Here is a 23544-nt window from a genome sequence, read left to right on the forward strand (position 1 = left end):
TTATTTCATTTAATTCTTAATTCTGTAGAATTTTCCCCATTTTGCAAATGAAGAATGTTAAGTGCTAATCCAAAGCATAGTTTATAAAACCATTTTTATGCTTTGTAAGTGTTTGTAGCTGCACTTCTAGGTATATGAAGCATCAGTGTATATGGTGCAGAAGAGATTAATCAGTTGCCAAACCACTTTCTATTAATATGTTACACTTTTAAACCATTAAACCCATTATGAGGTTTATGCTATTGCCAAAGTTTTAAAAAATACAGTTATTCTCTGATAATTTCTCTTCCTTTCTACAGTGAAATGGACTTCCTCAAAAATGAACACTTTGCCAGCCCTGTAGTTTGTGACTCTGTTCAGCCTTCTTTGGATCAGTCTCCCCACAAGGACTCTGAAGACAGTGGACAAAATTCAGTTATAAATAGTTCAGACATGGGAGAAAACAAGGATATCCATCTTTCAAAATCAGATGAAATTGATTCCACTATTCCTAAAGAGAATTTCCCACGTTCTTTCCCCAGGAGAGAAAGAGAAGGAATGCCATCTTCTCCATCAAATAAAAGCACAGTCCATTTTGATAAACCCAATAGGTTAGTATGCATCCTGTGTTTTGAAATGCATCTTTCAGCTATTTAGAACATTGTCAAAATAGAAGAGTTTCAGTTCTTATTTTGCAGATCAGATGTATGAATTTTTATGTTTGGCATGAACTTAACACATAGCAAAGTCCATGTCACAAAAAATAAATAAATAAAATCACAAGTAACTACTAAGTTAAATTGTATTAACAAGGAATAGACCATAAAGGAGATAGGTCCTATCTTAGCCGAGTACTTAAACCCATAAGTAATATGTATGTTTTATGTGCTGTATTTTACCCAGTGCTTTTTACCTTTTCTGTATTCTACAGTCATTATCAGACTCAGGAGAAAGTTTTGGTACTGAATAGTTGCCTGTACTAAAGAGGGGATTAGCTATTAATCTTAGGCCTTTTTCCTGTGTCTGCTTCCATTACTAATATTGTATCATTAATATTCTCTTAATTCATTTAGTTTTTATTGGATTGCAGTGATCGAACTCAGATGACAAAAGCATGGTCCCTTGCCCGTCATGATTATGTTTTCTAGTAGAGGAGACAAAATGTGTTTAAAATTATTTTACATTTTAATGTGGAAAATGTTAAGAAAGGAACATTTACTGAGTTCTTTTTTATATGTCAGGCACAGTTCTACACGCTTTACGTATACTAACTTAGTTAATCCTCACAAATTACCCTATGGTGCGTTCTGAGCCACAAAGCCATGCTTCCTCCTCCTCCTATTAAGTGGAGGAATATTATACCAAGTGTTGGGATGTAATAGGAAAGCATGACTAATTTGTTTTAGACTTAAAGGTACTCATTATTAGTGAGAAGTATTTGATTTTTTTTTTTTCCCAAGCAAATCTTTCCACTCATGTGCCACAACTTTCTGTGTACCTGCTTAAGTGTGTGTGTGTGTATGTGTGTATTTTTAGGTATTATGGGGGTTGAAATAGACACAGCCCAATCCTCAAAGTGCATTTAATTAAATATGGTTAAGATACAGTTATAAAAATGATATTCAATAACAGTGGCATTCGTAATAGTTCTTACTGTTTAGGAGTACTTCCATATATCTCCTTTGATACACCAAAGCCACTCTCTGGAGAAAGATGACTGTTAAATTTCTTCAACTAATTTTTTTAGCTCTTAACTATATGTCAGGCAGTCTTAACGAGGAGTATAATGGTAACCAAACATATGGTCATCCCTTCAGTTACAAACCTTACAGTATGAGAGAGGCCGACAGATAATTATTATAAGTACGAAGAGTAGTAATATAAGAGAAGTTCACCTTGCTTTGGGAACACACAATCAGGGCACCTAACCTAGGCATCAGAGCAGGAAAGATTTCAGGGAAGAAGTATTATCTAACTTTAGACCTGATGACCAAGTAGTAGTTAACCAGACAAAGAAATAAGACGAAGTCTTCCCACTAAGAGAGAACAGCATGTACAGGGAGAACACTGTGCACTTTGCGAGCTAAGAAGAATTTATTAAGGTTGAAGCAAAGAATGCAAGTGAGAAGAATGACGGATGAAGTTGGAGAATTAAGCAAAGACTAAGTCATATAAGTCATGTTAACTCATTTTAGAGAGTTGGGACGTGATGGCATCTAAGTTTTAGAAAGAGTCCTCTAGGGTAGAGGTAATTGGAGGGTAGCAAGACTGGAAGAAAGGAGACTAGTAGGATATCTATTGGAAGAATCCAAGTAAGAAATGATTGAATTTCCTGTATTAGAAAGAAGTGGATAGATTTACAAGATAGTTAGAAAGTAAAAGATTGATTGGATTAGGAGATTAAAAGAAAGGGAAGGATAAAGGCTTTCTGGCATAGGCAATTGGATGCATTATAGCTCTCTCCACTGAAAGAATATGGGAGGGGAAACATAACAAGCAAATAGGCTTGAGCTTTGACACAGTAACTCCACAATGAGATGTTACTGGGGGCCACTTTGTGGTGTATACTAAATAACCTCTATTATGTAATTTTGGTGTTAGCCCTTTTCTTTGTAGATAGAGCACATAAAGTACAACTCATAGTTAACAATATTATGAATACTATTATGTAGAGACCAGTGTTGTTTTAAAAATATAAATGTTTTAACCTTTTTTATTAAACATAAATAGGCTAATATTTTCAATTACAAAAATACTTCCTTTGAGATATATCATGAATGTTGAACAAGCCTCTCCTTCATTTATCTTTAATTTTTAATTCTTTTACGTGGGTTTCTAACATTAAGGATTATCATTATCATTATATAGATCTGTAAAACTCAGCAACATACCAGGTCAACCTTTGTCTCCACTGTTTACCTTTCTGGGATCATAGAGAATTAGGGAAGAAAAAAAAATCCTCATTTCAGGTTTTACAAACACTTTCTGTGGTCATTGACCTGCCATACCACTTCAGGTTTAATCCACTAACATTTATAAGTCATTCATTCCCATAACATCAAGCTCTTTTAAGATCAGCATCTATTGCTGATTTCTTTTCCCCAGTATAATTTTCCACTGAAGTGACCTTTAAGTCTTTTGTGGCTGAGATATTCAGTTAACATTTGTGGGTTAGGGTTCATGCAAGGATGGGAATTATAACCTGCAACTTACTTTCTCCTTAAATGCCAGTGGTAACTATTTGGTATTGTCCCATTTTCATTCAATATTTTCTTCTAGGAAGTTGTCTCCTGCTTTCCATCAAGCACTACTCTCTTTCTGTCGAATGTCAGCAGATAGTCGTTTAGGATCAGAGGTAAATTATACCAGATTCTTTCAAACTTTCTTAAAACATTCAGTTTTTCTTTTTAGCATCTTACCCAAAAATAATTGTGATGAGACTCTATTTCAAGGACAAATCTAGTATTTAAAATAATGCTCTAAGAAATAGTTCCTAAAATTTTAACTTTTAAGGAAAGTAGTTGATTATTTTTGTCTTTAGGTTAAAGCTTTGTTTAGTATTAAAGTGGCCTTTTACAGTCTAGTTTTAATTTGTTATGTCTACCGACATATGGTTATATGCCTCTCTGTGGTATAATTCAGAAAACCAAATCAAGTGTACATATTGTTTATAATTTCAGTTATTTTTAGATTACTCTACTTTTAATTTCATTTGGATTGTCTTTTTCCCCCCCCATCTTCATGCTTTATGCTTTATAGTCTAATAAGTTTGAACAAATATTTGTGATTCCAGAAATAACTGATAAGGTCCTGCTTCAGGGTCAGGGTGAGGGTATTATTTCAGCAGTTAACATGAAATTACATTAAAAAATACCTAACACACACTAAGCATTATGTTACATGTCATCTCATTTAATCTGCATTTTAATTTGCAAACTTACAAAGTAGGTAATATTAGTCTAATTTTCCAGATAAGGAAATTTTAGACAAGTCCCATAACTTTCCCAGTGTTAGACAGCTACCCAGGTCTATATGATTGTAAAGCCTAATTGCTAAGTATTTGCATTGGTATCAGGAGCTGAACAACCTACCTCTGCAAAGTGAATCTAAACTTAGGTTATTTAGTTGAATAAATCAAAAGTATTATTTCCTTTTGATGCTGACCAAAAGCTGTAAACTCAAATGTCTACAAAGAAACCAGGCAGGTCTCATAATATGATGAAGCAAGAGGGTAATAATAAGGAGTGGTGGGTACTGTAGTAAATTCGAACTTACATCCTTTGCCTAAATCTTCCAGGTGATTGCTTCTGTGTGTGTGTGAGGGCCCAAGGATAGTGCCATTGCTAGACTATATATCACCTTTGTGCAAATTAAAATGATACTCCTTACTTTTGGTGGATAAATACCTGGCGTGGCAGATGAGTGCCTGTTGGATGTCAGCCCCACTTACCATTTAGGCTTATTCTCTGTGCAAGGCATAGCTGATAACAGTCTTTTTCAAGAGAAGCTGGGCATCTGGATTTTTTTTTTTTTTGGTTGTCTGTAATTTTCTTTTTTTTTTTAACATCTTTATCGGAGTATAATTGCTTTACAATGGTGTGTTAGTTTCTGCTTTATAACAAAGTGAATCAGCTATACATATATATCCCCATATCTCCTCCCCCTTGCGTCTCCCTCCCACCCTCCCTATCCCACCCCTCTAGGTGTTCACAAAGCACGGAGCTGATCTCCCTGTGCTATGCAGCTGCTTCCCACCAGCTATCTATTTTACATTTGATAGTGTATATATGTCCGTGCCACTCTCCCACTTCGTCCCAGCTTACCCTTCCCCCTCCCTGTGTCCTCAAGTCCATTCTCTACGTCTGTGTCTTTATTTCTGTCCTACCCCTAGGTTCGGATTGATTGTCTTTGATTTCAGAGTTTATTAGCTCTCAGATTTGTTTTCCTCGAGTCCTTTGTAATTGTTGTTGCAGGCTTATCTTCAGAGGGTTTTTTTCTTTTTTTCTCCTATCTTTATACTCACTCCTCCCTTTCTAGCTGTTTTATGGTTGATTCCACTTCACCTCTTTTGGGCTTCTGTCCCACAATGTCATTAAGAATATGAAAGAGCTAGAGGATGGTTTGGATGCAATCTGGCAATCCCCATTGTAAGACTGGGTCAGCCCCCTTGGACTTCCCTTGCATGCAGCTTCATTATACAAACTACTCTCACCTTAGGCAAAGCCTGTAGCTTTGTGGGCACCTTTTCCCCAAGAACAAAATTAAAAACCATTGAAGCTGCCCCAGTCCTGTGTTATCCCTGTTTGTTCCCAGAACTGAAGCCTTGTAAGCCTCCCTGTCTTCACCCTTGCTTCTTAACAGTGTTTTAAATCCATTTCTGGTCTATAAAAATGTTTATCCCGTTAGGGATTACAGTTGTTCTTATTGTTGTTTTTATCATCATCATCATAAATTGTAATTTTGGATGTGTGTTTGGAACAGAGGTGACAGGGTCCAAAACATAAACTTTAAGTACAATACCATCATGCACAGAAGTTCTCCAGTGTCATCATTTATTAATTCTTTGGTTTTTTAGGTGTCTCGGATTGCAGACAGTGAGAAAAGTGTTATGTTAATGCTGGGGCGCTGCCTGCCACACATTGTTCCTAATGTGCTGTTGGCAAAGAGAGAGGTGAGACACATAAAAGTATTTTCATTCCCCAGATCTCATCATGTGTCCATTTTTTGTCATTTTGAAGTTTAGTGTTATATTTTTATTTTGTTAAAGTCTATTACTTGCAATCATATTCTTACTTTTGTGCATGCATCTCTGCTCCTAGAGAATGGTTTTACACCTCTGTCAGGTGAGTTCAGTAAAACTGCATGGTATTCATGTTTTCCAATTTTGCTTAAAGCATCATTAGCTTTTGCAGCACTAACTATTACTGTAGGTCCATTTATGTGCCATGAACACTGTCTGTTTTTTACATTACCAGTTAATTAATTTATTTTATCTCTGCTCTTGATATGATATGCGTGATTTGTCTTCAGAAATAGACATGCTTTGTATTGAACATTCACAGGGACTAATAATGTAACTTTTCTTAAACGTAGTTACTTATTATTAATGTTAGTTTTATTGTATTTGTTTGGCAGTAATTACACTTGTCTTAGGATGATAGGATAGTTATAATATTGTCTACAATAACTTTTGAAAGTACCTTTTTTGTTTTTCTTGTAGCTCACCTGTTATTGACAGATGCTTTAAATGTCCAAAATAGAGTAGCAAATTTATTTTAGTACACATTGCCTATGTTATAAGCCATAAATACTGTAGAAAGTTATTTTTAGAGTTATATTTAGCCAATAAAAGATTAATAAAAAGTTATCTGTAATCTCATTTAAATGACAGTGAATGATTTATTTGCCAACAAGCTTAATTATTTGAATTATTCAATTTATGAAATCAATTTTCAGTTCAGAAATTTTCTTTTAATGGGTTAAGAATATTTTAGAATGTGTCATAAAAGTTTCTTTTGTTATCCTCTTAATATTTACCACCGGTTTTAATCATAATTCACGGGACCTACAGTATGATAGGTACACAATGCATTGGCAAAACCCATGTAGAGCTTATCATTAATTATCTGTTTAGCGCAAGAAATTTGTACTGATCCTCAAGAAAATGTATGTGTAGAGCTTAAAAATTTTTTATACCTATAGGTATTTTTAATTTAAAAAAGATAAACATGACTGTTTTCTTGCTGATGGTTTTATTTTACCTAATATTTAAAAATAGCTCTGAGACATTAGTAAGTATGGAAATTTTTCTATGTCTTGAAGGATCAGTGTCCAATTTCAGATTGTTTTGCAGTTCTGCCTGGCAGAATGGTGTTTGAGCTTCTTTTCCTTTTTCAGCTTGTAACATAATCCATTGCAGTGCATTAATGTTTGCATCCCTTTTACTATGTTTCCTTAATATAATCTTTAAAATATCACAGAAACCTAATTGTTATGAGATGTAGTTTAAGCTTTTTTATTTGAATTTTCCCTTTTTTAATCATAAAAAACTACCACTAAAATCTGATTGTACTGCATGAAGTATTTATAAATTTGCATCATCAGTAATCAGTTATATATATATAAATATATATGTAAACATATTTATATATACACATATATTTTATTTGTGGTATGATGTTTACTTTTTGTCTGATTTTAAGGTTTTTATATTTAAAAATATTTATATACTTATAATTTCATGAAGAATTGATCATTTATCTTTGTTTACTTAATTATTTGTACTTTATTCTGTTTTACCAGAAGATTTACCATTTATTATATACCAAAGTTGTATTCCCTCAAAACTAAATTGGTAAATAATGAAGTATACCTTGCCTTTCTTTGAAACTAATCCCAGGGCATAAAAGGTCAAAACTTTTATTTCATTTTATCCTTTGATATTGGATTACATGTATTTAATATTTTACCCTAGTTCCTTATATCTATATTTTTAAAAAGGTCTCATGATTGAAGGATTAATATTTTTATTTTTTCTTATTTCTCATTTTATGTGTTCTCTTATCAGTATAAACCTTTTTATTGATATGTAAATACAATTTAAATGTCCCTTAGTAAACTGATTGATCATAGCAATATCCTAGGTAATTAAAAAAATAAAACATTAAAAACAGGTTTTAAGGTTTGAATAAATAATACATTCACATGGTTTAACATCTTTTAAATATAAAAAGATGTAAACTTGTCTTCCCTTGTCCCTGAGCCACCATCCTACATGCAATAAATTTTATTAGCTTCTAGTGTATTCTTTCAAGTTCTTTGCCCATTTTTTAAGTGGATTGTTTGCCTTTAAATTGTAAGAGTTCTTACAATTCTGGATATTAAACCCTTACCTCATACATGATTTGTAAATATTTTCTCCCATCCTATAGGTTTTCTTTTCACATTGTTGATAATGTCCTTAGATGAACAAATATTTTTCATTTTTATGAAATTGATCTATTTTTTTCTTTTGTTACTTGAGTTTTTGGTATCAATCTAAGAATCCATTACCAAATCTGAAGTCAGAAAGATTTATTCCTGTGTTTTCTTCTAATAGTGTTATACCTTTAGCTCTTATATTTAGGTCATTGATCCATTTGGAGTTTTTTTTTTTTTAATATATGGAGTGAGACAGGAGTCTAAAACTTTATTCTTTTCATTTAGTTATCCAGATATCCCAGCACCATTTGTTGAACAGAAAGTTGTTTCCCTAATGAATGGTCATGGCACCTTTGCCATATCAGTTCAATGTCGATGTTTGCATTCATTTCTATACTTTCAGTTCTGTACCATTGGTCTTTGTGTTATCTTTATGCCCGTTCCACTCTATTTTGATTACTGTAGCTTTATAGTAAGTTTTGAAATTGGGAAGAATGAGTCCTCCAGCTTTGTTTTCTTTTTCAGTATCGTTTAGCCATTTAGGGCCCCTTTCAGTTCCATATGAATTTGATGCTCAGTTTTGATTTCTACCATAAAGGTCATTTGAATTTTGAAAGGGATTGCACTGAATCTGTAGATCACTTTGGGGAATATTGACATTCAAACAACATTAAGTCTTGCCATTTATGAACTTGAGATTCTTTACAGTTATTTATGTCTTTCAGCAATGTTTTGTAGTTTTTCACTTCCATGTTAAAATTTATTTCTCAGTATTTTATTCTCATGGATGCTGTTGTAAATGAAATTGTTTCCTTAATTTCTTTTCAGGTTGTTCATTGCTGATATATAGAAACAGAACTGACATTTGTATGTTGACCTTGTAACTTGAAACTTTGCTGAATTAGTTTATTAGCTCTAGTAGTTTTTTGTGGATTCTATGAGATTTATATAGAATCATGTTATCTGCAAACAGAGATATTTTGCTTCTTTTGTTCCAATTTGGATAGCTTTTATTTCTTCCTCTTACTTAATTACTTTGGTTAGGACTGCCAATACAGTTTTTTTTTTTAACATCTTTATTGGAGTATAATTGCTTTACAATGGTGTGTCACTTTCTGCTTTATAACAAAGTGAACCAGTTATACATATACATATGTCCCCATATCTCTTCCTTCTTGCTTCTCCCTCCCTCCCTCCCACCCTCCCTATCACACCCCTCTAGGTGATCACAAAGTACCGAGCTGATCTCCCTGTGCTATGTGGCTGCTTCCCACTAGCTATCTATTTTACGTTTGGTAGTGTATATATGTCCATGCCACTCTCTCACTTTGTCACAGCTTACCCTTCCCCCTCCCCATATCCTCAAGTCCATTCTCTAGTAGGTCTGTGTCTTTATTCCTGCCTTGCCCCTAGGTTCTTCATGACCTTTTTTTTTTTTTTCCATAGATTCCATATATATGTGTTAGCATACGGTATTTGCTTTTCTCTTTCTGACTTACTTCACTCTGTATGACAGACTCTAGGTCCATCCACCTCACTACAAATAACTCAGTTTCGTTTCTTTTTATGGCTGAGTAATATTCCATTGTATATATGTGCCACATCTTCTTTATCCATTCATCCAATGATGGACACTTAGGTTGTTTCCATCACCGGGCTATTGTAAATAGAGCTGCAATGAATATTTTGGTACATGACCCTTTATGAATTATGGTATTCTCAGGGTATATGCCCAGTAGTGGGATTGCTGGGTTGTATGGTAGTTCTATTTTTAGTTTTTTAAGGAACCTCCATACTGTTCTCCATAGTGGCTGTATCAATTTACATTCCCACCAACAGTGCAAGAGGGTTCCCTTTTCTCCACACCCTCTCCAGCATTTATTGTTTGTAGATTTTTTGATGATGGCCATTCTGACTGGTGTGAGATGATATCTCATTGTAGTTTTGATTTGCATTTGTCTAATGATTAATGATGTTGAGCATTCTTTCATGTGTTTGTTGGCAACCTGTATATCTTCTTTGCAGAAATGTCTATTTAGATCTTCTGCCCATTTTTGGATTAGGTTGTTTGTTTTTTTGCTGTTGAGCTGCATGAGCTGTTTGTAAATTTTGGAGATTAATCCTTTGTCAGTTGCTTCATTTGCAGGTATTTTCTCCCATTCTGAGGGTTATCTTTTCATCTTGTTTATGGTTTCCTTTGCTGTGCAAAAGCTTTTAAGTTTCATTAGGTCCCATTTGTTTATTTTTGTTTTTATTTACATTTCTCTAGGAGGTGAGTCAAAAAGGATCTTTCTGTGATTGATGTCATTGAGTGTTCTGCCTATGTTTTCCTCTAAGAGTTTGACAGTGTCTGGCATTACATTTAGGTCTTTAATCCATTTTGAGTTTATTTATGTGTATGGTGTTAGGGAGTGTTCTAATTTCATACTTTTACATGTACCTGTCCAGTTTTCCCAGCACCACTTATTGAAGAGGCTGTCTTTTCTCCACTATATATTCTTGCCTCCTTTATCAAAAATGAGGTGACCATAGGTACATGGGTTTATCTCTGGGCTTTCTATCCTGTTCCATTGATCTATATTTCTGTTTTTGTGCCAGTACCATACTTTCTTGATTACTGTAGCTTTGTAGTATAGTCTGAAGTCAGGGAGCCTGATTCCTCCAGCTCCGTTTTTCTTTCTCAAGGTTGCTTTGGCTATTCGGGGTCTTTGTGTTTCCGTACAAATTGTGAAATTTTTTGTTCTAGTTCTGTGAAAAATGCCACTGGTAGTCTGATAGGGATTGCATTGAATCTGTAGATTGCTTTGGGTATTAGAGTCATTTTCACAATGTTGATTCTTCCAATCCAAGAACATGGTATATGTCTCCATCTATTTGTATCATCTTTAATTACTTTCATCAGTGTCTTATAATTTTCTGCATACGGTCTTTTGTCTCCTTAGGTAGGTTTATTCCTAGACACTTTATTCTTTTTACTGCAGTGGTAAATGGGAGTGTTTTCTTAATTTCACTTTCACATTTTTCGTCATTAGTGTATGGGAATGCCAGAGATTTCTGTGCATTAATTTTGTATCCTGCTACTTTACCAAATTCATTGATTAGCTCTAGTAGTTTTCTGGTAGCATCTTTAGGATTCTCTAAGTATAGTATCATGTCATCTGCAAACAGTGACAGCTTTACTTCTTCCAACTTGGATTCCTTTATTTCCTTTTCTTCTCTGATTGCTGTGGCTAAAAGTTCCAAAACTATGTTGAATAAGAGTGGTGAGAGTGGGCAACCTTGTCTTGTTCCTGATCTTAGTGGAAAGGGTTTCAGTTTTTCACCATTGAGGATGATGTTGGCTGTGGGTTTGTCATATATGGCCTTTATTATGTTCAGGTAAGTTCTCTCTGTGCCTACTTTCTGGAGAGTTTTTATCATAAATCGGTGTTGAATTTTGTCAAAACCTTTTTCTGCATCTATTGAGATGATCATATGGTTTTTCTCCTTCAATTTGTTAATATGGTGTATCACATTGATTGATTTGCATATATTGAAGAATCCTTGCATTGCTGGGATAAACCCCACTTGATCATGGTGTATGATCCTTTTAATGTGCTGTTGGATTCTGTTTGCTAGTATTTTGTTAAGGATTTTTGCATCTGTGTTCATCAGTGATATTGGCCTGTAGTTTTCTTTCTTTGGGACATCTTTGTCTGGTGTTGGTATCAGGGTGATGGTGGCCTAGTAGAATGAATTTGGGAGTGTTCCTCCCTCTGCTATATTTTGGAAGAGTTTGAGAAGGATAGGTGTTAGCTCTTCTCTAAATGTTTGATAGAATTCGCCTGTGAAGCCATCTGGTCCTGGGCTTTTGTTTGTTGGAAGATTTTTAATCACAGTTTCAATTTCAGTGCTTCTGATTGGTCTGTTCATATTTTCTATGTCTTCCTGGTTCGGTTTTGGAAGGTTGTACATTTCTAAGAATTTGTTCTTTTCTTCCAGGTTGTCCATTTTATTGGCATATAGTTGCTTGTAGTTATCTCTCATGATCCTTTGTATTTCTGCAGTGTCAGTTGTTCCTTCTCCTTTTTCATTTCTAATTCTATTGATTTGAGTAGTCTCCCTTTTTTTCTTGATGAGTCTGACTAATGGTTTATTAATTTTGTTTATCTTTTCAAAGAACCAGCTTTTAGTTTTATTGATCTTTGCTATGGTTTCTTTCATTATTTTTTCATTTATTTCTGATCTGATCTTTATGATTTCTTTCCTTCTGCTAACTTTGTGGTTTTTTCGTTCTTCTTTCTCTAATTGCTTTAGGTGTAAGGTTAGGTTGTTTACTTGAGATGTTTTTTGTTTTTAAGGAAGGATTGTATTGCTATAAACTTCCCTCTTAGAACTGCTTTTGCTGCATTCCATAGGTTTTGGGTCGCTGTGTTTTCATTGTCATTTGTTTCTAGGTATTTTTTGATTTCCTCTTTGATTTCTTCAGTGATCTGTTGATTATTAAGTAGTGTATTGTTTAGCCTCCATGTGTTTGTATTTTTTAACAGTTATTTTCCTGTAATTGATATCTAGTCTCATAGCGTTGTGCTCGCAAAAGATACTTGATACAATTTCAATTTTCTTAAATTTACCAAGGATTGATTTGTGACCCAAGATATGATCTATCTTGGAGAATGTTCCATGAGCACTTGAGAAGAATGTGTATTCTTCTGTTTTTGGGTGGAATGTCCTATATGTATCAATTAAGTCCATCTTGTTTAGTGTATCATTTAAAGCTTATGTTTCCTTATTTTCATTTTGGATGATCTGTCCATTGGTGAAAGTGGGGTGTTAAAGTCCCCTACTATGATTGTGTTACTGTCAATTTCCCCTTTTATGGCTGTTAGTATTTGCCTTATGTATTGAGGTGCTCCTATGTTGGGTGCATAAATATTTACAATTGTTATGTCTTCTTCTTGGGTCGATCCCTTGATCATTATGTACTGTCCTTCTTTGTCTCTTGTAATAGTCTTTATTTTAAAAGTCTGTTTTGTCTGATATGAGAATTGTTACTCAAGCTTCTTTTGATTTCCATTTGCATGGAATATCTTTTTCCATCCCCTCACTTTCAGTCTGAATGTGTCCCTAGGTCTGAAGTGGGTCTCTTGTAGACAACATATATACGGGTCTTGTTTTTGTATCCTTTCAGCCAGTCTATGGATTTTGGTTGAAGCATTTAATCCATTTACATATAAGGTAATTATTGATATGTATGTTCCTAATACTATTTTCTTAATTGTTTTGGGTTTGTTATTGTAGGTCTTTTCCTTCTCTTGTTTTTCCTGCCCAGAGAAGTTCCTTTAGCATTTGTTGTAAAGCTGGTTTGGTGGTGCTGAATTCTCTTAGCTTATGCTTGTCTGTAAAGGTTTTAATTTCTCTGTCAAATCTGAATGAGATCCTTGCTGGGTAGCGTAATGTTGGTTGTAGGTTTTTCTCCTTCATCACTTTAAATATGTCCTGCCAGTCCCTTCTGGCTTGCAGAGTTTCTGCTTAAAGATCAGCAGTTAACCTTATGGGGATTCCCTTGTGTGTTATTTGTTGTTTTTAATATTTGCTGCTTTTAATATTTTTTCTTTGTATTTAATTTTTGGTAGTATGATTAATATGTGTCTTGGTGTGTTTCTCCTTGGATTTATCCTGTATGGGACTCTCTGTATTTCCTGGACTTGATTAACTATTTCCTTTCCCATATTAGGGAAGTTTTCAACTATAATCTCTTCAAATATTTTCTCAGTCCCTTTCTTTTTCTCTTCTTCTTCTGGGACCCCTATGATTTGAATGTTGGTGTGTTTAATGTTGTCCCAGAGGTCTCTGACACTGTCCTCAATTCTTTTCATTCTTTTTTCTTTATTCTGCTCTGCAGTAGTTATTTCCACTACTTTATCTTCCATGTCACTTATCCATTCTTTTGCCTCAGTTATTCTGCTATTGATCCCTTCTAAAGAATTTTTAATTTCATTTATTGTGTTGTTCCTCACTGTTTGTTTGCTCTTTAGTTCTTCTAGGTCCTTGTTAAATGTTCCTCGAATTTTTCCATTCTATTTCCAAGATTTTGGATCATCTTTACTATCATTATTCTGAATTCTCTTTCAGGTTGACTGCCTGTTTCCTCTTCATTTGTTAGGTCTGGTGGGTTTTTGCCTTGCTCTTGCATCTGCTGTGTGTTTCTCTGTCTTCTCATTTTGCTTAACTTACTCTGTTTGGGGTCTCCTTTTCGCAGGCTGCAGATTCGTAGTTCCCATTGTTTTTGATGTCTGCCCCTAGTGGCTAAGGTTGGTTCAGTGGGTTGTGTAGGCTTCATGGTGCAGGGGAGTAGTGCCTGTGTTCTGGTGGATGAGGCTGGATCTTGTCTTTCTGGTGGGAAGGTCCACGTCTGGTGGTGTGTTTTGGGGTGTCTGTGGACTTATTATGATTTTAGGCAGTGTCTCTGCTAATGGGTGTGGTTGTGTTCCTGTGTTGCTAGTTGTTTGGCATAGGATGTCCAGCACTGTTGCTTGCTGGTCGTTGAGTGAAGCTGGGTCTTGGCATTGAGATGGCGATCTCTTGGAGATTTTCGCCATTTGTTATTAGGTGGAGCTGGGACGTCTCTTGTGGACCAGTATCCTGAACTTGGCCGTCCCACCTCAGAGGCACACCCTGACACCTGGCTGGAGCACCAAGAGCCTTTCATCCACACAGCTGCTAGTGTTGGAGGGTCTCCTGCAGAGGTGGGGGGTGGCTGTGGCTCACCGTGGGGACAAGGACCCTGGCAGCAGAAGTTCTGGGAAGTACTCCTTGGCGTGAGCCCTCCCAGAGTCCTCTCGTGCCACCCCAGTCTCGAAGCTCCCACCCCTGCTCCTCAGGCCCGGTCCCCCTAATAATTCTTTAAATGTGTTTTAGAATTCATCAGTTCTGATCCTAGAACGTTCTTTGGGGGAGGGTTTTTTATTACTTGTTCAATCTATTAGCTTGTTATTGATCTATTGTGATTTTCTATCTCTCTTGACTCAGTTTTGGTAATTTATGTGATTCTAGGAATTAGTTCATTTCTTGATTATCTAGTTTGTTGGTGAAGCATCATCTATGGCATTCACTTATAATCCTTTTAATTTTTGTAAGGTTGCTACTAATGTCCTCTCCTTTATTTCTGATTCTAGTTATTTGCATCTTCTCTCTTTTTCTCTTAGTCAGTCTAGCTAAAGGATTGTCAATTGTGTTGATCTTTTCAAAGAATCAACTTCTGATTCTCTTGTTTTCCTTGTGTATATTTCATTTATCTCTGCTCGAATCTTTATTATTTTCTTCTTTCAGCCGGCCCATAGTTTAGTTTGCTCTTTGTTGCAAGGTTGTTGACTTGGGATCTTGCTTTTTTAATGTAGGCAATTACAACTATAAATTTCCCTGTGTCCTGCTTATGCTACATTTCACACATTTTGGTATGTTGTTTCTCTTTTTCATTTGTCTCAAAGTATTTTAATTTCCTTAGTGATTTCTTTGACCCATTTGTTGTTTACGAATGTGTTGTTTAACATCAACATATTACTGAATATTCCAGTTTCCCTTCACTTATTGATTTTTAATTTCCAGTGTGGCTGGAGAAGGTTCTTTGTGTGATTTTAATCTTTAAAAACTTACTGAGAATTGTCTGTAGCCTAACATATGTTCTCTCCTTGAGAATGTTCCATGTGCACCTGAAAATAATATATATTCTGCTGTTGTCATCTATAGTGGTCTATATATGTCTATTAGGTCTAATTGTTTTACATTGTTGAAGTCCTCTATTTCCTTACTGATCTTTCGTCTAGATATTCTGTCCATTATCGAAACTGGGGTATGGAAGTCTCCAACTATTATTGGAGCTGTATTGTATTCTTTCAGAGGTATTTTCTGCATGTATAAGCAAACTCAAATATATGATCTCTCCATGAATTATGCAAATGCTACCATACTCTATGCACTATTTTGCACTTTGCTTTTTTCCATGTAACATATTTTTGTATCTTTCTATGTCAGTAGATAAAGAGCTTTCTCATTCTCAAGACTGCATAATATCTAGTCTTCTATAGTCTTTTAAATACGTTTTAAATTAGGTATTTCAAGCTTTATTGACTACACTGTCAGTAAGGAAGATATTTTACATCATGTGCCAGTATATAATTACACATGTAATTAAAAGAAAAGTGTTACAAATCAAGTCTTGCCTTTATTACAAAAAGTTAGAAGATAGTATCAAACAGGATTTTATAAATATTTTAAAGCACTAAAGAATATACCTAAGTAAACAATAAAGAAAAAAAAGCTCTTTGTGACCCACTCAGTTGACTTTATAACCCACTATTTTAAATGGAGTGACATAAAGGTTAATTAAAACTGTCTAATAAATTAAACTTTATGTTGTATAAGAGTGGAAAGTACAGTGACTATAGATATTAGTGTTTTTTGTTTTTTAAAAGAAAAATCGCAACCTCACTTAACCTTCAGGGCACAATTATAGCATTTTCCAAATTCAACATACCGTATTTTCAAATTTAAGATACCACTGAGTGTAACAATTATGTACCTTTAAGAAATAAGAATTCCAATTAATTTATGAGAAGCTGTCCATTGTAAGGTGCATCCCAATTTCAGAGATGATAAAAAGTGAAAAAAAATTTTTCTCCTATGTTCTGCGAAGTAGTGATAATCGCTCTTTTTTTTTTTTTTTTTTTTTTTTGCGGTACGTGGGCCTCTCACTGTTGTGGCCTCTCCTGTTGCGGAGCACAGGCTCCAGACGCGCAGGCTCAGCGGCCATGGCTCACGGGCCCAGCCGCTCTGCGGCATGTGGGATCCTCCCGGACACGGGCCCGAACCCATGTCCCCTGCATCGGCAGGTGGACTCTCAACCACTGCGCCACTAGGAAAGCCCGTGATAATCTCTTTTTACCAGCTTGTATTTTAAAAGACTTTTTTGCCTGTTCATTTTGGGAGAAAAAAATAAAATAATGAACTGATTTTCTATATAGTAGTTCACATTAATGGATTGGTTGAGGAACTTGTATCTTTCAAACCAAATTACAAAGTAAATATATTTGTCATTTGATATATGTATATAGTAAAATAGGCTAAAGAAGTTGATTTTTCACAATTTCTGCTTTAAATGCATTTGAAAGGGAAATTCTGTAATTTAAAATAAGATTTCTTAAAGAATTACTTCTAAAAGCATTTAAAAATAATACATCTAAATTTAATGTTCATTTTTATTCTACGGCAAGGAAATATATGTCATCAGCTAGCTAAATTAGAAAAGCAAAGGAGAAGCCTGGGCCTGGAATGGGGGTGCAGCAAGGTGAAATGGAAAATGAGTCCAAGCTTTCTTTGTAGGATGTTCCAAAATATACTGGAAAAAACCACTGAATGTACACCTGAAATGGATGAGTTTCATGATATATAAAATATATATCATTACAGCTATAAAAAGAAAAAAGATAAAGGAGAACACCAATTCCCTAAAAGACTTAAAAGTAGCTAGTTCCTCTAAAGACTTGCTCATCTTCTGAGAAACTAAACTTTGCTCTTTTACATTGCCATTCGTGGTTACTCCATGGTAAATTTTTAGCTTACATGTAATAATAGCCCCAGATAATTACAACTGTATGAGAGTAATATAGTAGTACAAGTAAAGTAGATAGTACAGTAAAGTACATAAGCTTGGTCCATCTTCTTTACCCATGTAGACTGTGTGTGTGTGTGTGTGTGTGTGTGTATCTTGTAAGTTTTGGAGTAAATCACATGCTCTTTAGCAGTATCAGAGTTTGAAAGTCACTTAAGTATTTCAGTTAGGCTTCCTAAAGGCTGAGCCCCAGGAATTATAGATATTAATAATTCTACAAATAGATATTTTAGCAGCCCTTGAAGTGTAAAACTTTTCCAGAGGTGAGTAATCTTTTCTTTTCCTTATGTGAGTCTTTGCAATGTTTGTTCTTTATGTTTTTTCTTTACATGTTATTGTCAACATCCTGACAAATTTCAACTGAAAATCTAAGTCAGAGGATGTACACTCGTCAGTACTTGAATTTAAATTGTAATTCATTATTGCTTAATCCCTAGGCAAAAGACTAGATGTAAAAAAATTTAATAACAGTTATCTAAATTTTTTTAATTAATTAATTAATTTTTTGACTATGTTGGGTCTTTGTTGCTGCACGCAGGCTTTCTCTAGTTGCGGCAAGCAGGGGCTACTCTTTGTTGTGGTGCACAGGCGTCACATTGCGGTGGTTCCTGTTGTTATGGAGCATGGGCTCTAGGTGCATGGGCTTCAGTAGTTGTGGCACACGGGCTTCAGTAGTTGTGGTTCGCGGGCTCTAGAGCGCAGGCTCAGTAGTTGTGACGCACGGGCTTAGTTGCGCTGCGGCGTGTGGGATCTTCCTGGACCAGGGCTCCAACCTGTGTCCCCTGAATTGGCAGGTGGATTTTTAACCACTGCACCACCAGGGATGTCCCCTATCTAAAATTTTTAACGAAGCTTGGGTTATAGGAAATAATTTTAGTGGAACAGTGAGAACAAGCAGTGAACTATAATTGATTGGACTAACGTCACCTTTCTAGAACTATAGAATTTTGCTTCTTGACCTGAAGTACTCAAACATTTCCTCCTTGGCATCTGATCTAAATGCAATACTTCTTTTTATGGTTTAGATTCCTTTCAGATTTTGGAGCCATTATCTTATCAACATATCCATGCTTTTTTTTTTTTTTACTTTTAAAATTTGCCTGATCTCATTTCCTACTTCATTTCTTTCCCCTTTAACATCTGATCCCTCACATTGTTTTAGATCCTGTTTAGGTACTTCTTTTTCCTTCTGTTTTTATAGTCTGAACACACACTAATCTTACTTGAAAGTGATTTCTTTATTATTATTAGAAGTTATTTTGTTTTACTTGTAAAACTGAAAACAAGGGACTTCCCTGGTGGTCCAGTGGTAAAGAATCCGCCTTCCAATGCAGGGGACGTGGGTTCGATCCCTGGTTGGGGAACTAAGATCCCACATGCCTCGGGGCAACTAAGCCCAAGCGCCACAACTACCGAGCTCGCGCGCCTCAACCAGAGAGCCCACGTGCTGCAAACTGCAGAGCCCACGCGCTCTGGAGCCCGTTCGCCACAACTAGAGAGAGAAGAACCTGCACACCACAACGAAGAGCCTGAACTGCAACGAAAGATCCTGCACGCTTCAACGAAGACCCCGTGTGCTCTAACTAAGACCCAACATAGCCAAAAGAAAATAAATAAATAAAATAAATAAATATTTAAAAAAAGAAAACTGAAAGGAAAATCCTGGAAGCATTTCCTGTTTAATTCTGTACAAAATTTCATAGGAAGAGTGGGAGAGCTTTCATATAGAGAGAACTAGCATTGTTGTTAAAATTGCAAAAATCAAAATAGTTAAAGCAAAAGTCATTTACTTGAGTAAAGTGCAAATTACTAAGTCTTTAGGTTAATGAATTCTATAGGCCTTGGAAATATGTTTTCTAGTATTGTGGTAATAAGGTACTGGAATACCTTCTGCAATAGGATTACTACACTGATTTCCTCTCTAATGGTCAGTGGATCAGTTTTGTATTTCACTTCAATACACATTGAGTACCATCAGGTGCTAAAGTATGTTTGAAAATATTTAAAATTTCTGTTGCCTTGAAATATGGAGACAATAACATTTTTATGGGCGGGGCAAGGGATTCTTTTTGGATATAATGTTACCAAAGCTATAAGTATTATTTTACCATGGTTATTATTCAAAGACATTTTCAAAACCACTATCACATTGTTTTCTGAAGAAAATTTAGCCACCATTTTTTAAATGTTTTATTTATAATTATAAGGAAAGTTTTTTAAACACTAGGCTTCATCAGTTGGAGAGATGATACCAAAGGGAGAATATTGATTCAAATCTATAAATTTATAAATACAGTTGACCCTTCCTTGAACAATGCAGAGGTTATGGGTGCTGACCCACACACAGTTCAAAATCCCAGTATAACTTTTCATTCAGCCAACCACAGATTGTGTACTACTGTAATACATACTTAAGGGAAAAAGTCTGCACATAAGTGGACCCACACAGTACAAAACCGTGTTGTTCAAGGGTCATTTGTAGTGTGAAAATGGTAAATAGGGTCTTAAATGGATGAATTAGTACTTCAGAGGCTTGAAAAAGGTGAATTCACAATAAGTAAGTGATACACAGCACAGCAGACACACACTTAACACAGAATTCACTATTTCAGGAATGGTACAAATAGAAGTTGTGAATAAGTAAATGAATGATAGAGGAAGAGGAAATTAGGGTATTTGGAGCTAGTCAGAACTTAGCAATTAAAATCCTTGATGGCTCTATCACAAACAGACTACACTTTCCACTTTTTTCTACTATCACTTTCTGGGCCTCTTCTCAGCTCAGTGTTGCTGTAAGAAGAGACCATCTGGCATACTTTATACACTGGGTTATAACTGCCATAGCCATTAATGTGCCAGGCTGTACCCAGTTCTCCTTGCCCTAGGCTATCAACCAAAACTTATTCGCAATGACTTCCCATATTTGTTGATTTAGCCAGCAATAAATAAAAACAGATGGCAATATAAATTATTACTAACTGTGACTGAGCATAATTTTAGAGTTCAAGGAGACAAGGACTGACAAATCGTTTTGCTCCCATGTGTCAGTTTGGATTGGTTGGTAATGGCTGCTGTGTTGAGAAGGCTTTTTGAGGCCAACTTTGATCTCAGAAGGAAAAATTAACAATCCCTTTAGCCATAGATAAGAAAAATACAGAAATATATGTAAAGATATATATAAAGAATTTTTGATTTCTGCACTAATCTTAATTAATTCCTATATATTTCACTTGAGGAAACTAAAAATCAGAGAGATTCGTGGTTTTTCATTAGGTTCTTTGGTACTAAGAAGTATTGAGGCAGGAGCTCTTCTAGCTCCTCCAAGTTCAGGGTTCTTGGTTTAGCACATCTATAGCCATATTCCAGTTAAAAGATTCTTTATATTAATGTATGACATAAACTTCCTCTTCGATTAAGAATCACTAAGCCTCATGATTTTAAAATAAAGAGAAAAGGAAAAGAAAATGTGAGGCACAAAAAGTAAACAACAACAGCTATTTTGGTATACTTGTTATGGAGATAAAGAAGCTATTCTATATTTTAAACAGAGTGTATATGCATGTATTTGCAATTATAGCAAATATCTTACCTATATTTCATAACTTTATTTTTTAAAAGAGTAATACAATAGGAAGAGAATGGAATAATATAATGTAAGAGCGTATATTTGGAGATGATTGGAAAGCAGGAAGAAGGGTTATGAGGAAGCAAGAAAACCCATGGGAGAGAAAGGTCTGACATGAGGGGAAAGTACAAATAAAATATTTAGGGTCTTTTTGATTTTCAGGCATTAAAATATTTTCTCTTTTTGTTAGTGCCTTCTAGAATAACTACTTTTTCATCCTTAAAGTTTTACTCTCAGTGTGATATGCTGATGTGCAGTCTTAGTCCTCTTATTAGTACCATTGGCTCTTAGCAGCCTCAATGGAATCCTTAAGGATCCTTGATATTAATGGTCTTCTACCCTAATATTTTATAAAAGGTTGTTTATTTTCTCCTCCAAAGTCAAGACTTACCCATCAAGCAACATATTAAGCATCTGTGGAAACATTATATAACAATATAGGATCCATACGCATACTGTTCCATTCCCAGTGCAAAATTATTTTCCCTAATTATTTTTTATTTCTTTTGCTTTTCAGTTATTCACTAATCTAAAAAGTACAGAGGTGCCTAAATAGAAAGATGGCAGAATAAATGTTTTAAATTTCTTTTTGCTTCTCAGATTTATTCTTTTAGCTCTTCTTATCTACATCTTTGTACTTTCAATTTAGAATTATACCGAGTAATTATAATTTTAGCGTAATATATAAAGATGTTAGAAATAATGGAAAGGACTTCTAGTCACGCCTTTAAGTTTCAGTCTCAACTCCTCTAAAAAGTGTATCATCTGTTTCTAAGGGAGGATCTTCAAAATAGGAAGATACTTCTCCTACAGTGTAGACTTTTCTTCAAGGTACCATGTATTAGTATGCAGTGATCAATTCCTATTTTAAATCTGCTAGTACTTTTTGGTGGGTAGGGAGGCAGATGGGAAAAAGAAATGGGAGTAATCATTCTACCCTTTTTATTACATCATAGTGATTTCTTTAAAATATCTGCAAAGTAAGTTAGAGGATTTCGCTCCAAAAATATTTTATCACTTTTGGACTTTTATTTCATTAGATTTGAAAATCTATTCCAAAAATGAAAAACATTAATATCCTTTGAATATATTTTAGAATTTAGTCTTAATTTAATTAAAATGGGAGACAACTTTAATTTTCAAATACTTCTTTGGAAGAGAGAAATAAACTTTTGTCTATTACTTTCCTTGAAAATATTGAATTTACCTCTGCATGTTGAAAGTGCAACAAACAAAATATTGTTAAAAATTTTCATTTCAGCATAAAGCATTTCTACTAACATTTTGTAGTTGTACTGAGAGCATTCAACACCTGTGGAAATGGTCTTTAAAATTAGCCACTAGGTTAGGTGCTAAGGTTACAAAATTATTAATTATATCTAATCTTAAGAAAGATTATATTGTGCTTATGGAAGTGGGACGAGTTGTCTTTATTTTCTGTTATCATTTTAAGTTTTAAAGTATAGTTAACTTCTGCAAGTGTTTGTTTAAAAACACTTTCAAAATTAAAACTACTGGACTTCCCTGGTGGTGCAGTGGTTGAGAGTCCGCCTGCCGATGCAGGGGACATGGGTTCGTGCTCCGGTCCAGGAAGATCCCACATGCCGCAGAGCAGCTGGGCCCGTGAGCCATGGCCGCTGGGCCTGCGTGTCCGGAGCCTGTGCTCCGCAACGGGGGAGGCCACAACAGTGAGAGGCCCGCGTACTGCAAAAAAACAAAAAAAAAACCCCACAAAATTAAAACTACTATATCAGCTTAGAGTAAGATAGAATGTTATTTAGTTTAAAAACTAATAGACCCTTGGGAAGTATTGGATAAGAAAACAAGATTATTTGAATTTTAAGTTACTTTATTACGTTGTGATCTGCATCTTCTGCACAACCAACATAAAAATATATGTTTCAGTGTTTTCTCTTGAATTATCAGCCTTACAAAGTTAAAATTTGCCCCTATATACGCTGAGGTTTATTTCATTTTAAATGTCCATTTAAGAATACATTGGGGAAAAAAAGGATATTCTGCAATGCATTTTTACTTTGACTTTTTCCACCTTCATATTTCTTTAGGAGTTGATCCCCCTCATATTGTGTACAGCTTGCCTACATCCCGAGCCTAAAGAGAGAGATCAGCTTCTCCACATACTTTTCAATTTGATCAAGAGACCAGATGATGAGCAAAGGTGGGTATGACCACTTCTTTGGTAAATAAATATAATGTTGACTTATTAATTTGGCATCATGATTAGCATTTTAATATAAATGCCATCTTTTCTTTCTAATATCTATTTTAATAAACAGAGGAAACACTGACCTTGTTCACAGTGCCCTGCAGTGTTTTCATTCTTGTCATTCCAACTACTCATGTTGAATTT

The 23544-nt window shown here is 35.0% G+C and overlaps 1 protein-coding gene across 6 annotated transcripts in view; it reads left to right on the plus strand.

Moving 5' to 3' along the window:
• Nucleotides 1–23544, plus strand: part of RELCH (RAB11 binding and LisH domain, coiled-coil and HEAT repeat containing) — a 120877-nt gene that overhangs the window by 40627 nt on the left and 56706 nt on the right. For all 6 annotated transcript variants that reach the window (XR_004521601.2, XM_019937180.3, XM_019937177.3 and 3 more), the window contains exons 8-11: nt 300–590; nt 3259–3334; nt 5555–5650; nt 23240–23352. Coding sequence is in view for 5 of the 6 variants with exons in the window: in XM_019937180.3 (XP_019792739.1) it covers nt 300–590; nt 3259–3334; nt 5555–5650; nt 23240–23352 (576 nt within the window). In the remaining variant the exon portion in view is untranslated. The remainder of the gene's footprint in view (nt 1–299; nt 591–3258; nt 3335–5554; nt 5651–23239; nt 23353–23544) is intronic.

This window comes from Tursiops truncatus, chromosome 13 (genome assembly GCF_011762595.2).
Source record: "Tursiops truncatus isolate mTurTru1 chromosome 13, mTurTru1.mat.Y, whole genome shotgun sequence".
Classification (NCBI taxonomy): Eukaryota; Metazoa; Chordata; class Mammalia; order Artiodactyla; family Delphinidae; genus Tursiops; species Tursiops truncatus.